The following is a 16,868-nucleotide window of genomic DNA, read 5'->3' on the forward strand; positions in this document are numbered from 1 at the left end:
AAAATGTCAGAATGTGAAATATTAAACTCGGCGCTCCATCAAATCCCGCACCGCTCTCTCCTCTTCATATTCTGCCTTTCATTCTGCCATCAATCACCGCTCGCTCTGACGGGATACCTGAGACAGATGGTCCAAACAGAACCGCCGGCTGCAGCTTTCTCTCTGTGTAGCTTCAAGGAGGCGCTCAGCATTTTGTTTGCTTTTTGTCTGAGAGGGAGTTTAAAGGATTGATGTCAGTTTCATGTCTGGAGCTGGAGTCAGGACGGGGTTAAGATAGCTTAGCATAAAGACACAAAGAACAGCTACCAACACCTCCAAGGATGTCTTGTTTACACAGTTTATCTGGTTTGTTTAACCTCTATGACTTAAAACAGTTAGCAGAGGAGCAGAGGAGCAGAGACTCTGGTCCTGGAGACCAAAGCTACGGTCTCCCCCGCGTCCTCCGACCGCGGCCAACACTGTTTAACAGACGAGCTTCACTAGATACAACCAAGAGGTTTTGGTGCTTCCGTGTAGTTTGTGTTGGAGTCTGAGTCTGAACACTGTAGCCACACGCGAGCGCGCATACGCGAGCGCGCATACGCGAGCGCGCATACGCGAGCGCGCATACGCGAGCGCGCATACGCGAGCGCGCATGGGACACCGACCCGGGTGATTTCTACGTGTAAGAAGTTACAAACAGTCCCTTTAACGTTACGATGCATAGAGAAAATGTAAATGAGTAACAACTTAATGCTTCATCCACACACTCTTGTCACAGCGTAGGAAAGCTCAGCGCTATCACCAGATGAGTGACAACATTGTTCTGTTTTCTGAAAGTGGTATAAAATAAGACTGCCTACCATCATGCTTCCTGTAATGAACTTTATGAGCCGCTGAGTGACGGAAATATCATGAGATGTATAGAATGACTGATCTGGATTTAGCTTAGTTTTGGACTCGATGGTACCAAACCTGGCAACCTCACTGTGACGACAAGACGAGTCACTCCGACATCATGTCATTTTTACATTTCTGTTCATGTGTGGATCTAACTAATGACATACATTGTGTTAATTAGGAGCTTTAGACGTGTTGATAGGTGTGTTTATTGATCGAAGTACGTATTCCAGCTATGATTTTAGCCCCGCCTACAAAATCCTGAACACAAAACTAATGAAAAACAGCCTAACACCACAATCCAGTACTACAACGTTCACAGTCTTTGCACATGTTTTCAGTAACTATTTTCCAACATTTATAATGTGGTTAGAAAATGTTGAGCTTTTCCTTTAAGTCTCCTTCTCCAAAACCTCCGTCAGCTTCTGTCCATCACCGTCTCCGTCTGCTCTCATCATCTCCTCCTTCCTCTCCACCCACTCTCTGCTCTTTCACGTGTCTGTTTACCCAAACCACACCATCTATCTCCTGATGAAAAAGGTGGACTGACACCGTGAGAGAGAGAGAAAGAGAGAGACAGAGAGAGAGAGAGAGAACAGGTGGAGTCTGCTGTCGTCATGGCAACCCACCATTTTTCCCTTATAAGGCAACTGGGTGATATCATATGGTTGGGGTTGGCAATGCCTGGGCTCTGGAAAGAGGCACACGCTGTACTGAGTGAGAGGTAACCGGCAGGAGAGAGAACGAGCGACAGCGGAGGAGAAGAGGGAGGGTTTTTTTATGTCAGGGACGAGAGAGGGTGACGGATATAGAGAAAGAGAGAGAGAGAGAGAGAGAGAGAGAGGGGAAGGGACAAGACAGGAGGAGGAGGAGGAGGAGGAGGAGCAGGAAGAGATGCTGACTGCCTCTGAGGCGCTACTACGGGTACCAGCGAGGGGGGACTGTGGCGGATCCTCAAGGCGCGGGAAAGACACAGAGCCGCAGTGCAAAGAAAAAAAAATCAAAAAGATGGAGAGGAGGGGAGGAGGAGGAGGAGGAGGAGGAGGAAGAGGGTGGCGTGTGGAGCGGGAGGATGCGCCAGGCGGCCGACCTGCTCATTAAGTAGCAAACGGTAACTCTCTCTCTCTAACCCCGTGTTTGCATCCTCAGCTGTCGGCGTTCCTCTGTGGCGCTGCCATGACTGTGTGACGCTGCATGAACGATGATGTAAACTGCAGGACTGTATATGTGTGTGTGTGTGTGTGTGTGTGTGTGTGTGTGCATCTTCTTAATGTATGTGGTGGCATGTGACAGGTAGACCGGATGAGTGTTTTTAGGGGAGGGTCCGTGTGCTCCCTGAGCAGGCAGGTGTTGACCAGGTGTGTCTGTGCTGCCGCAGTGACGTGTGATCATATATGTGCATGTCAGAAGAAATGTGTGTGCAAGCAAACATAAGTGTGTGTGAGTGAGTGCACATGTGTTTGTGTGTGTGTGTGTGTGTTTGGGCTGGAGAAGAAAAAAAAAAGAAAAGAGGGTGGGTACAAAGATGGCTACTTGGCATGCAGGTCAGGCTCGCATGTCTCTCTGCTCATCCCTCTCTGGTGTCTCTAAGCGCTGTCTGTCTCCGTGCATATGTGCGCTCTGGGATTTCAGCTCAAGTGATTGAGAAATATTGCAGGCAGTAATCACTGAGTCACGGTGCATAGGGGGCCTGTTTGTGTTAGATGAGACAGGTTTTATGTCCCCCCCAAAAAAAAAAAAAAAAAACGTCCGCTTGTTGGTGCATTAAATTATTTGTGGCGGTAGAGTTCCAATTTAAGGTGAATAAATCAAGCGAGTGGGTGATTACCCGGCACCCAGCTCTGTCTGAATGACAAGATATACTGGGGGGATTTATAACACAATGGGTGCTTGACTTTTCACAATTATCAGCTGCTTGTTTCTGTCGTGAGGAGGGCGATAATATTAACGCCTATTTCCCAGTTGTCAGCTTGTAATTATGAAGCAGCCGCGTGCAGGTCCTTCAAAGGTGAAGACGTGAAGTCAGCTGGAGGTTGTAGAGGTTCATAGCTCTGTTTTCTTAAGACATTATGCATGATTATTATTCTTTAACAAAGCAGAAATAAAGTGGTGAGAAATGGACGTAAGTAGGGACTTTAGTGATTGCAAACTGTCAAAGTGAACGAGATAATAATGCCACTAATTTCTTTAACATGTCAATGCAATCGATATTTTAGAGGTTGTAGCTCAGTTTTAAAGTTAGGAAGGAAGGAGGTTAAATAACGCTCCAAACTTACGCAAAATTTTGGTGAGGAAAAAACTGTCATGGCCATTTTCAAAGGGGTCCCTTGACCTCTGACCTCCAGATGTATGAATGTAGATGGGTTCTATGGGTACCCACGAGTCTCCCCTTTACAGACATGCCCACTTTATGATAATCACATGCAGTTTGGGGCAAGTCATAGTCAAGTCAGCACACTGACACACTGACAGCTGTTGTTGCCTGTTGGGCTGCAGTTTGCCATGTTATGATTGGAGCATATTGTTTTATGCTAAATGCAGTACCTGTGAGGGTTTCTGGACAATATCTGTCATTGTTTATACATACATTTGCATAAAACAGCATATTTGTCCACTCCCATGTTGATAAGAGTATTAAATACTTGACAAATCTCTTTCAGTGCTGCTTTTGTGTGATTCTTTGTGGAGAAACTTTTACAGATCTGTCGATAAAATCAACTACTGGATTAGTCAACATTGCACGTGACTAACGACTGACGTGACAAAATAACCGTGACCGAGTCGTGACCGAGTCATGTGACCGAGCGGACACTACTCTGATGTGACGCTGAGCAACTTTCATAGGAATGAACGGGGCCCCGCCTCCAACGCTGTATCCAGTTCTCTTTATACATCCATGGTCCACTAGTGGACTCTCACGCTATTAATACTACGTCACTTGCGAGCTCTCCATTGCTCGCTACAATATTAACTGTTACACCGCCGAACGGCATGCTGGGTACAGCTAGCTCTCCTACGATGTTGATGCAAATGCTGCGTATACTCTCGCATGGCAGGAGTATTGCTCAGGACCCAAGGAAGCGCAGTGTTGAGTGTTAAGTTGTTTGGATGAGCGGTTCTGGAGAAAGCTGCAAGCAGTTGGAGTATAGAAAACACATCACACGTGATCTCAGACACATTTCAAGACTTAAATGTGTGATATACTGTATGCATGTGGTCACCCTCAAATAGATTCACTAAATGGAAGTTAAACACTTTGATAAATATGATTTGCTGATGTAGTTTTATGTAAGTGTCAACCGCACTATTCTGCAAAATATGAAAAAAGAGGGATTTAAGGACAGAAAGGCTAAAAGCATGTCATTTAGGAAGCAGAATGTGGCTGTTTAGACTTTAACTGTTGGATTAAATATGCTGGGTGGCGTCTTATCAGGTATGATTGTGCTGTTTTTGGTCAGCGGTCTTGGACTGAGGCCGACAAACCACACAGAGCTGTGAAATCTGGGTCACGGCAGCCCACAGGCCTGTTGGTCTTTCTTTCACAAACCCTCTTTACTTCCATCCTTCAACTCCCATTTTCAAAATGAAGTGAGATGGATTTCAAAAGTTGCGACTGAGGTTTCGGGAGAGGAAATATTTGGTGGATCCAGGCAGCTCCCAGAACAGCTGCTCAAACATGAATTAAGTTCCACCTGCACCGTAGCTTAATTATTAAGGGAATTTTGAAAACCTCTCGCAGCATATGTGGTGCAGTTTAGCCGCACAGACAACATTAACTCACCTTTACTTTTCAATTTGAAGTTACTCAAAGTGCAAGTCAGTGTTTGAATTAATGCAGCGGCAGGAAAATGGTTGCAAATCGTTTGTTGTGACAGTTATTTGTCGATTTGAAGACTTCTACGTGGCAACCAAAGAGGCGCTGAGAGTGAAAAAGGTACAAATATCAGAGTCAGCTTTACATACAAGGATCCGGGTTTATTTACACTATACAGTTATTGCACTGGGATTGTTCCTTACACTATTATACTGTATATTAAATATTTAACACAGTCCGCTGTAAGTATGTTTTAGAAGTGCTGTTAAGCTGGGAACAGATAGAACGGGTGTTACACTAGCGCTAAGTGTTTATTGTTTTGTTTTAGTTTTTTACCGTGGTATTGTATTGGTATCGAGAATTGTGGAATTTCACTGGTATTGGTATCGACTATTAGATTTTGGTATCGTGACATATCTACTATAAAGTAGTTGGAGAATTTAATTTGTATTCACTCGTCTGTCAAAACACGAAGATGCTTCTCTTTTCTCTGTTGCAACCTGCAACCGGGGTCTGAAGCGCCAAATGCGGGTAAATTGTTGGGAGTGGCGGATAAAATCATCAGTCCATCCGCTACTTTGGCAGGCAGGGAAAACGTTATGGATGGGAATAAAGAATCGGTTCCCGTTGATCACTGAACGCAATCGTTTCTTTCTTGTTTTTATTCAATAGCAGTAAGTTCAGTCGTCCAGAAAACAGTGAAAATATCTTGCGATGATAATGAACCTGTTCACAGGTTTATGAGATGTTTTGGACTAAAAACAGCTTCAGAGTCAGAGGAAACTAAACTAAGTTATCGTACCGTATAAAACAGCCACACAAGGTCACCTCTCTTGGAGTACAACCACCCATTCTCTCTTTATACCTCTTTCTGTCTCACTGGTGTCATGACTTTAAAAAGAGTCTGAATCAAGTAATGCAAAGACTTTGTGTTTAGATCCGTTTTCTCATTCAACTCTCGCCAGTCCAACATAATGAGTGGAAACTGTTCAGGAAATAGTGGTTGCTCTATTAGACTTCACACAGGATAAGTTTCATTCAGGAGAGAATGAAAGAATCCTGAGTGGGTACCAATCAGTGTCTAACGGGCTTCAGGGTGCTGCTGAAGGGTACATTCAAAACACAAAGAACTTATGAGCAGATGATTGATTATTGATGCAGATAGCTAATCAAAAAAACTGATGCAAAATCATTCCGGTCACAACTGAAAGGAGGGAAACTCCATCATCTCTGTGGAGGTCGATCAGCTTTCTGCTTATCAAGCAACACTGCTCCTCTTCGTAGGAAAATAAGTCTGGTGATATTCTATATTTTTATTATTTTAAAGACCAAAACCAACACTGAGAGAATCTACTAACAGGTATCATGTTTGTATCAAAGCCTGACATCTTATTCCTCTGTGTCGTACGTAGGTACGTAGGTACGTAGGTACGTAGGTACGTAGGTACGTAGGTACGTCCGACCGACCCGTTCTCGTGAGCACGATATCTCAGGAGTGCATTGATGGAGATTTCTTCAGCTTTGGCACAAACGTCCACTATGAACTTAGACTCAAGGATAAAGTTATTCGATTTTGGTGGTGAAATGTCAAAGGTCAAGGTGACCTAACAAAACGTGTTTTTGGCCATAACTCAAGAATGACAGACATGGATGTAAACTGCAACTTGAGTTGTTGGCGGAGGCATACAACCACGAGGCGGTACTTCTAGTTTATTTAGTCTTTGTCTTGTGTCAAACGTCTTTGTTAGTTTTTATCATATTTAGTCAACCTCATCCTGTTTTAGTCCACTAAAAGTCATTTTAGTCTTCTTTTAGTCAAAGGAAACCGTAACTATTTTAGCACAGCCTAGTTTTAGTCAATGAAAGCTGTTAGCTTTAATCTAAGTAAGTCGTCCTCATCCTTTAATGTGGGCACTTTGCAACCAAGGAGCAGAAAGATGGACGAGATAGTCTGAAGGTTTTCCTTACCTGTGATTGGTGTATTGAGTCAATGGAACAAACTGAACCATGAAAAACAGTACACCGTATGTGGATAGGGTTGTCTACATTAGTGGCTGAACGTATTAATTATTATGCATCAACTGAACGTCACGGATGAGCTCAGATGCAGCCTCAGCCGCTGCGTCTTGAATAATCAGAAGGACGTTGACCTGAACGTTGGCCTCGTCCCAGATGAAGTGAAAACGGCAGTTTCTTAATCCGGTGTGTGCATTGCTTTAATCCCGCTCCTGGGTCCACGCCAGCCACGTCTTGGCTTCAGGAGAGCGAGGGGTGGAATTTAGGAGCTCCATCATTAGTGTGTGTGAAGTCACTGTAAACATTTGATTAATTGCTGAGAAGCAATTACAAGCAATTAAAGTCCTATTATGATGGCAGTGAAGGACAACGCAAGTTAATCTGGCTATCATCACAATAATTAGCCCATCATTTTCTCACCAAGACTAATGTATAAAAAAGATAGGCCATTTATTGGTTCACTGCACTTCGTGGTCATTTTAAGGAAAGTGGTGGAGACATTTTGGGGCATACCGCACTCGCTGCATAGAAATAATGCACCATTTAACCTTTGTTAGTCTCACTTTGTGCTATCTCTTACATGTCTCCACATGGGAACTGAGTGACGAAGCTGTTTCTCTGCTTCTATCCAGCCGTGGATGTTTTTGTAGAGTTGGTGTTTTGCAGCTTAACACATAAAGAAAATGTCTCACACTTGATCCTTTTTCCTCTCTTTTCCCCTCCCTGTCCCTTTTCTGTCTCCTTTGCTCTTTGTTTTTCTCCCCCCCCCCCTAGCAACAACCAAACTACTGGAGCTTCAAGGTCAGTGCCAATACTGTGTTAGTGTTTCAGCGTAAATCTGTCCCTCTGTGTGGATTTGTCTCTTAATAGGATAACTTCTCATTGTGTCTTTGCATGCCAGCTTGCCTTTTTCTGCGTCGCATTCAGTGTTGGTCACATGTTGGCGCACACGTTTGTGTTTAACTCTCTCTTTTGTACAGTACTGCTGCATGCTGGGACATTTCTGTCTCAGCAAGTAAACAGAATCCTTGACTAGAAACGGAGATTGATTGGTTGTGTTTGAATTGAGCCCTGCTCTTTCGATTTCTGTCCTTCTGTGGGAAGTACAATGTGTGGTCTAGTTTAGCTGGAAATCAGCTGGTTAGAGGTCAGATTCCTGCTCCTGCTTCCTTAAATCCTTCGTCTATAAAGGCACTACAAGCCCAACATAGCCTATTTCCACACCTGTGATGCTTACACTGATTCAAATATGTCTGTTTGTCTCTTTAACTGCTGTTGTAAAAAGCCAATCAGTTAAAAATGGGAACGTCCTCCTCCGATAATAACATAAGCAACTCTTAAATCAACATATATCTTTGATCGATGGGAAAAATATTAAGTTAACTGCTCGTAGAAATCACCACCGCAGCTTCGGGATGTCACGAGAACCAATGCAACATTTTGAAAAAGTGACTTTCCCTGATAATGCTACATTGTGGACAACAAATCTGCGTTGAAATCAGCAGGACAAGAGCTAGTTAACGTTAGCGGTTGTGCGATACTGTGTTGATTTTCCAAAACACTGTACATTATTATTAATTATTAAACTTAAAGGTTGTAGCGGGCTCAGTTTTAGTGAAGCTGGAGTGAAGATACTGGCATCATCAGCTTCAATACGATGTCTTCAGGATGGATATGCCACTCGACTACTGATTGGTCAACCCCCTTACCAAACTAAAATTGGCTGACATGAACATGAAGTCAGACTGAAATGAAATGCCAAATAAATCTGATTTTCAGGTTAAGTATGGCAGGTTTTTGTCCATGTCAGTCAGTCTTCCCATTAGTTCATCCAGACTGAAATATCTCAACAGTTATTGGACGGATTGCCATGACTTTGACACGTGTTGCTGGACAAAATTAGGAATAACTTTTGGTAAGATATCATATGAACCGTTGTAGGAGGATGCGTTGGATAACTTAAATGACCCCCTGACTTTTCATGTTGCTTCGTCATCTATTCGTGCCCCCAAATGCTGCGTGTGCTGGCTGTGCTGCACGCACTTTTTTTATTTATTACAATTCAAGCACATCATACTGTAGGTGTGAAGTTGCTCTTAATGTGCCTCACTTGCAGGTTTGACTGCCTCCAGGCCTCGGGGGCGGTTACACCTGGGTTATTACTTGATTAGCTGGACGAGAGCTTCTGAGCAATCCCAAGTGTAGAAATGGAGACAGCTGTGAAAGTGCTGTGTGGTGAAAGATTATTCATGCCCTCTTATTTCTTAAGGTAATATTAATGTAATCTGTACTGTAGTACAGCGTTTACCTAGTGACAGGAAATATGAGAGATGGGATTAGTCGTCCTCATGAGCCAAATTTAAGCCCACGCTGTTACAAACACATGGTTTGCCTCCAGGATTTTTTGAACCACTCGGTTGCCTCTGAAAGTATGCCACCACCACCACCACCACCACTATCAAAATGAAACCTCATTTTCAGTTGGAGTCAGACATTTCTACCAAGCACTGGCGAGGATGGGATGTAAATAGTGTGAAATGTGAAATGCACAAGTTGATGTGAAAATGGAGCCGTTAGTGGTCATCAGTCGCTGCCAGCTTCAATTTTGCCTATTATTAGTCTGTAGCTGCAGCTGAAGCATTACGCTACCAACTGGTTTCCAAACTGGAGGATTTGATTCCCATTAAGTGGAAACATTAATGCAAAGAAGAAATTAAAGAGTGAGTGAGTGTGAATTTATGAACCGAGTCAAAACTGCTGGAAGAAGTGGGCTCAGTCGTTCAGAGGAAGCTTATTCAAAGTGAGAATGTAATCCTACCAGTTACTCAGAGCAGCAAACACACAGCAAACATACAGTAGGTTCTTCCATGTGGTAAAAGTATAATGAGCTCATTATGTTTAAAGGTTCAGTCAACCCAAATTACAAAAAAGAAAAACTTACCATTAGTGGTAACAACCATGCAGAAATGTTTGGATTAATATGCCCATATTTTGGATTCCCACAATTAAATGAACGTGATCGACTGCGATATTGACGTTTAAAATGCTCCGCTCATAGAAAACTCTGCTGCGTAAATCAAGCGCTTCCTAAACTATCAATCAATCAGCAGCAGATTGAAGCCGGACGGTTTTTAGCAGTCCCATATATCTGAATTTTTGCCGATCACACACACGTGCAGCCGCCACATGATGGTTTTACGTCGGCACACAGCGGTACAGTCAGTAGCGTCACACACAGACATAAAGCTACAATTTGTCACAACTGTAAATCTAAAATAAGCCGCGGAGGAACAACCTTTAAAACATCTGGAACAACTAACTTAATCAGACTCTTATTATGCTGTAATTCGTTCCCATGATGCTGCTCAGATTAATCACAGTGAGCGGCTTGTCTGCTGACAGCACGGAGCACATTATGGTGCGTTCAAGCTCTACTCAGTAAAAATGAGTATTGGGCGAAAAATGGTAAATTATATCGCTGTCATGATGCGTTCAAATTTAATCTTTTAAAATGTAGTTTTTGGAGAGAAACTTGAATAAATCCAGTTGTTTGAAGGAGACGTTTTCAGAGTAATATAAAATAGATAATAGAGTGGGAATTATGAGCTTTTTAACTTCCTAACACTAGCTCTACGCAGCTTATAATATATAATTAAAACTATTAATGGCAAGATTTTAATGCAAATAATCACCATAGATGACTATAACAATGTAAAAGGATAACATTTACAATTTTTGACGGTTGAAATGCAGCACAGTATGGAAGTGAAAGCAGCACTTTGTTTATTTAAATGTGAAATTGCAATACAAAATATTTTGTCCCTTTACTCTATAAATAATTGTGATCTTAATATTGATCAAAATAACCGTGATTATCATTTTGCCATAATTGTGCAGCCCTACTTTCTCTCCACAGAAATGGTTGACAATATGTTTTGTGGATCATCATCCGGAGTAATTGAGACACTAACCGTGTTTCCATTCAACTGTCAAACGAATTTTAAGCAAACTTTGCAAAAAAGAAATGTGAATTTGACGGCGTGTTTCCGTCAACTGGTGTGGAGCGAATAAACTAGTCTACAGCGTAGTTTGGTCAGAAGTTGACGTAGAGCATAACATTAGAGGTGTTAGAGGTTTTAATTAGTATTTTATTGATATTTTTGCATGAACATTGTCACATTTTATCAACAAATGACTCCTATATATAAAAAAATTATAATATAAAAATAAAATATCTACAAAATCATAATAAAATACAAAAAGAAATCAAATACATATTCCTATATTAGTCTGCAGCATGATGTAATCTAATTTACAAGCAGCAAATTAACATTTAGACACATAAAGAGTGTGTATGCGATTATTGTTTGATAGAAAATATGTGTGTTTTTATTTCGGAAAGTCCAAAGTAAACATTTGAACTGGTTTGGAAAAAAAAGAATCCTACAAATGTCAGTGTTTCCCTCATCTTGACGGACTAATGCAACGACTCTGTTCAGAGCAGCACAACGCTGTAATGCATTATGAGTTCCACCTCAGACTTGAATACATTAGTCTCATTGAACAGAGCCTTTTGACCCCGTACCTCTGCGTAGCCGGTGGGAGATCGTACCGTTATGCATATGCTAACCTAAGCACTTACTGCAGCTTACAGCATCTTAACCATAAAATGACTTGATATTCTGAAAGGCTCTTTGCATACCTATCGCTGATGCAGCGAATATAAACACCGCTGAAGGATTCTCTGAAATGGAACAATAGAGAAGCTGCTGCTTTAGAAATAAATGAAATAGAAATGTTTCATAGCTATTTTACAGTATGTACTCTTAAAATGTTAAAAGGCTGCTATTCTGTATTTCTCTTGTCATCAAATCCATAAAAAGACCAAAACAACAATGACATATTGTGTTTGTATCACAGCATGATATCTCTTCTTCCTCTGAGCCGTAGAGCTCCATTAAAAACACATCAATGAGTGTCACCGTGTCACTGGGTGACATAATCCTTCATCACCATCAACACAAACAATGTAGTTTATATGTAGCACGTCTCTTAACAAGGTTAGTCAGTGAAGTTAACGTCAACCACGACCGTTTCCTAACCCTAACTAACTGTTTGTGTTGCCTAAAACCCAACGTCCTGTGAAAACAGAAGTTTATTTTGTAAGGACACGATGTATGTAACGACGGTATATTGACACGCCGTCCCTGATCTGTCGAAAAGTGGGGGTAGGGGTACCCCTTGCCTCGGTCTCCGATGCCGAGGGGCGTTGACCAAACGGCGGTATCTGATGAGTTGGGAGTGAGAATATGTTGGAGGGGTACTCAGTCGGTTGCAATCTGCAACCACACCACTATATGTTGCCAAATCCTACACACTGTACCTTTAACGTAACGTGTTTTTAAAGATTTACATCTTTTGTTACATCTTTTGGGCTTGAGGCTGAGAAGTATTGAGAGTAGGGATGCACCGATACCTTTTTCAGACCGAGTACAAGTACTTACATTTGTGTACTCGCCGATACCGAGTACCAATACGAGTACTTCTCTGTGCCAAAAGACCCTCGTTAACAGCCAGCTGGAGGATGTGAGCGACACGCGGCAGGCTGGGGAGTCCCGCATACGAGGCAGTGCGCCGCCACCGGCTCTAGGTCGGCTTGGGAAGGCTGAAGGGTGAAGAAGGTGCTTCCCGGGGCTGTGGCCAAAGTGTCACCGGGGCGGACTGTCGTCAGTGCGCCCAGGCGGGGCGCGGCCCACGTAAAAAGCGCCAGGGGTCTGCGGCGATGTCTGCAACCCACCCGACCCGTCTTGAAACATGGACCAAGTAGTCTAACGCTCGCGCGAGTCAGAGGGTGCAAGCAAAACCCCGTGGCGCAATGAAAGTGAGGCCCGGTGCACCGTCGGGGAGGTGGAGCGTGAGCGCGTGACATAGGACCCGAAAGATGGTGACGAGAGGTTAACGTCACGCTGCCGTAAAGTGGTATCGGTGCCGTTGTATCGGAGCCGTTTTGCAAGTACGAGTACATGAGCACAGTACCGAACCCGATACTGGTATCGGTATCGGTGCATCTCTAATTGAGAAATAGACGAACATGGAACATGAGATGGTTTTCATCTTCTCATTTCGATTGTCAAGACAAGTAATGAATAACATCAGCTTTATCTTTTAACACTGACACAACAATAAGAGCCTGATAGTCCTGATGATTAGAATGTGCATTCTGTCCGCCTCTGTTATTTCATCATTTGCATAATCTTTCCATATTGTTTGTGGCGTGCGTTCCTCTTCGTCATGTACAGCAGCAGCAGCTCTCTCAGTACGTCTTCCTCGTCTGTTCAGCTCGTGACGAACACACATGCTGCTTTTTTTTTTTTTCTTTTCCCAATCTCCTCCTTATTTGTTGCCGGTCGGCAGCTCATACAGGATTGGTTATCGCTCCCCTTCCTCTCGGGGAGTCGGGGGTGTCTCGTCTCTTCTGATGCAACAGAAACCCCTGCAGCAGAGCCCCGCTGTGCTTGTGTGTGTGTGTGAGAGGGTGTGTGTGTGTGTTTAATAGTCTCCCCTTTGATGTTTCATTGGTTTACCAGCTCACTAAGTGCACACACAAGCATGGAGATACTCCCACCGTACATTAGCAAACAATTATGGTATGTTGGATGCAACTGCACACATAGCTGTGCAGCGGTCATGAGAGCTGTGGACGTGTTATCGCTCACACATGTTCCCCCACATCCTCACACAGAAGGGCGGGTTTGGTGAACACGGATTCAAACAGCAGCCTGCTGCCGCTGACACTGTCAGAAACACAATGGAGCAGAGTGCTGCATAATTCTCTCCTTTTCATTGCACCCGGCCTCACTTATACAAATATTAATGCTCCATTCTGCGTCTCTTGTGCTCTTGTCTTTCTGTCTGGAGTGGCCAAAGTAATCACAGCCCATTGTCTTGTCCATTCGCCTGAATCCGTCCCACACTGTGGACTCAAACAGGGAGAGGAGGATCCGATTGAAGCCGGCTCCAGTATTCCAGTTTTATTCATCGGCCGTCTTCATTTCCGCAGGAATTATTACGAAGCCTATTTTTCTTCGGCTTGTTAAAGTTAACCACCGAGCAAGAGCAGAGGAAATAGTTAATTTAAAAAGAAATATCATCGCTTCGTCCTCAGAGCGTTCTATAATACCATACGTACTTCACCTCATTACCATACATATTACCACTTCACCTCACTTTTTGTGTCGGGGAAATGTAAATGATGGTGGTACTTGAGCTATTTTGCATATTTTATTACCTTTCAAAAGTTTTGGGTCATATTTGTTGAAACCGTGTTTAATCCTGGAGCCTCTTTAGCGGGTGTTTCCCATGACGACGGTGCCGAGATGACGTGTGCAACTGACGAGGGAATATCAAATATCTGACGAGGTTGTTTTTTCTTTGTCAGTGTTTCCCAGAGGGAGGCCCGCCACGGTTTCATATTGAACTTCAACTTGACGGGTCAGAGACGGCCGCTCGTGGGAGGATCCCCTTGTGGAACCTCTCTCCGGTGCCGGCCAGCTCTCGCTCGGCGCATTACCTCCGTGGCAGTGCACAGGGACCAGCTCTCGGTCCTCGGTGACCTTTACAGCAACCCTTGCCCGAACCTCATCGCTTCCCGTGGCTGTGGACTTAAATTAGTGCTCGCTGTGGCCTCTCTCTCCCTGCAGGGAGGGACGAGGCTCCCGGCACGACTGATAACCGCGGTGGACTGTCCTCAGCGCACAGGGGTGTCTGCGGCGATGTCCCAGCCCACCGACCCATCTTGAAACATGGACCCAGTCTCGTTTACCATGTTTCATGGGTGTTACCTTTTTGCCGTGTCATCACCGTTCATATCTATAAACGAATGTGTTCATTCTCAAATTTCTTCATAGATGTAGCCTCTTCATTTTGCTCTCGAAGTGCAACAGATTGATGCATTTAACTTTACACTTTACAATTTGTTGTTTTTCCATTTGGAAAGAGGACAGTAGTTAGCCTATCTTGCTAACTTCTTGTTTTGCCTGTAATGAAATTATATATTTTACAATCCGTTTTTTTTTTAAGCTAAACGTGTTCAGTAGGAACCAGAGCCACAGACGGGGTCAGGCTACGTACTATGTACTGGTTTTGGTCTTTTCGTGGGATTAGTTGACGATGACAAAAATACAGAACATCTTCGGCCTTTGGCTGCATTCATACCAGATCAGGCGTTGTGGTGATTCACCGTAGGGTTGAGCAGCGGTGTGGGACATTCACTTTAATGGCCCATTAATTGCGACGATTAACGTCTTTTGTTTCCTCTTGGCTGGATTGCCCGTTACGTGATTGGCCACCACGGCGTGACGTTGGGTTGCTTTTCTCCAAAAGTCTGTTTCTACTTTTCCGCCGCGGGCCGCTGCGTTTCTTTTGGTACCCCCCCTGCGGCCGCCGCAGCCCAAATGCGGCTACCCCCATTCAAAATTAATGCAGCCATATCCTTTTAATTACAGTCCAGACATCAGTTGGTTCCAAAACTGGAAAAACACCAAGTTAGGAGCGACATCACTGCAGTAAAAATAAACCAAATGTAAATTTCTTCACTACAGTGGAGGCAAAGTATAAGAAGTAAGTTTGTGCATCATACTGTACAATCATGCTGATTATTTGTCTAATCAACCAGGTATCCCAATCATTTATGCCTCAGATTGTGGAGGCAATTTCTGTAAAGAAGGACTCGAAAATCAAGAGAGAGTCTTTTAAAGGTTTAATAAACACTTGCAAGTGGGCAAACAAACAACCATCAACATAAATGTTCAGGGCTGAGAGCCCTGAGTCTCTCCGTTTCGCGACATTTATACCCTTGCGTGCATGCTCACAGTCATATATCTCACATTGTCTGTCTGACTGACACTTCTGTCCTTTTTAGGGTTACTTGTCCTCAAATAGAGGCTACAAGTTCGTTGACTAAGTATGCAACAACGAAACACAAATAGGCCTTAAGGGCAATGAGTGTCACCTGTCATGACCTTAGGAATGTGCAGCATGTTTGCATTTTTCCAGCACACAGATGAATCCAGTTTTTTGTTCTCTCTTTGGATCATGTATGTTTGCATCACGGCTTTTTAGTGACTTTCCAAACTGCACTGTAAAAAATCTATATTTGAGAGTTACCATTGTGATTCTTTACCCAGCAGTCATAAACAAGATGCTGCGATAACAAATAGAGTCGTCTGCAAACATCCACAAACCAACTTTTTTAGAGGATTAGTGTCACTTCAGGGAGGCTGGAAGCTTCTCATGGTCTGGTATACAGAATGTGACCGGAGCGTGTTCTATACAGAGAGGCCTCCCCAGACATCCGCCGCCATATACGTCCCAGTGAGCTAGCTCAACTCCAACCCATTCAGATGAACGCTTTTGTTGCCCTCATGCTGTTTTGCTGTTGATATGATGCTCAGTGGAAAATCGCTATTCCCCAATCTGACTCTGAGAATAGCGGGAGTGTTTTCAACCGCTAAAAGGCTTAGGAGTCCGACCGCTGCAGTGCTCCCCCGACCGGCTCGCCGGCTGGCACGGTGCTGAGGCACATGGCCAGAATCACTTATTGACACTTCACCGCCATCTGCCAAGACTACAAGGTTTGCTTAGCAGGCTGCACATTAATAATGCTGGTGGAAAAGCTATAACAGGATGAAAAGTTCCCACTAGGCTTTATGTGGAAGACAATTATCTTTCAGTGTCGGCTAAATATCAGAAGTGATGTAGAGACGAAGCGGGAATGAACGCCGTGTTTACACTGTAGGCTTGGATGACTCTGTGGCTCACAAGAGCAGTGGTGGGAAGTAACTAAGGATGTTTATTTAAAGGGATAGTTTGAGTGTTTCTCAGTGTGGTTGTTTGAGGTAATTCTCCATAGTCAGTATATTACCTACAGTAGATGGTGTTTGGAGTAGCAGCACGGGAGCAAAGTAATGTACTGCTGTGGATGCATTTTAGACACCAAAAAAAATCTATATCAGTTTAAGTGTTCGCTATATTTAGAATATTTTCACCACTTTATCTCGCCGTCAGACAGCCCATTCTGACGGAGAACTGAAGCGGTTATCTAAGCTATCTATCTATCTCTTCAACGCCACCAGAGTCCAGCGACAAAAACAGTAATTTG

The 16,868-nt window shown here is 43.5% G+C and overlaps 1 protein-coding gene across 8 annotated transcripts in view; it reads left to right on the plus strand.

The window, feature by feature from the left end:
• Positions 1 to 16,868, plus strand: part of zgc:114120 (uncharacterized protein LOC619267 homolog) — a 113,114-nt gene that overhangs the window by 49,420 nt on the left and 46,826 nt on the right. For 5 of the 8 annotated variants that reach the window (XM_037754121.1, XM_037754122.1, XM_037754127.1 and 2 more), the window contains exon 3: positions 7,484 to 7,510. The exons of 1 other annotated variant lie outside the window; for it this stretch is intronic. In XM_037754121.1, the coding sequence (XP_037610049.1) occupies positions 7,484 to 7,510 (27 nt within the window). Of the gene's footprint in view, positions 1 to 1,555; positions 1,991 to 7,483; positions 7,511 to 16,868 lie in introns of those variants that run through there. 2 more of the 8 variants (XM_037754128.1, XM_037754129.1) reach the window with 2 other exon arrangements.

The sequence above is a fragment of the Sebastes umbrosus genome, chromosome 20, assembly GCF_015220745.1.
Source record: "Sebastes umbrosus isolate fSebUmb1 chromosome 20, fSebUmb1.pri, whole genome shotgun sequence".
In the NCBI taxonomy this organism is placed as follows: Eukaryota; Metazoa; Chordata; class Actinopteri; order Perciformes; family Sebastidae; genus Sebastes; species Sebastes umbrosus.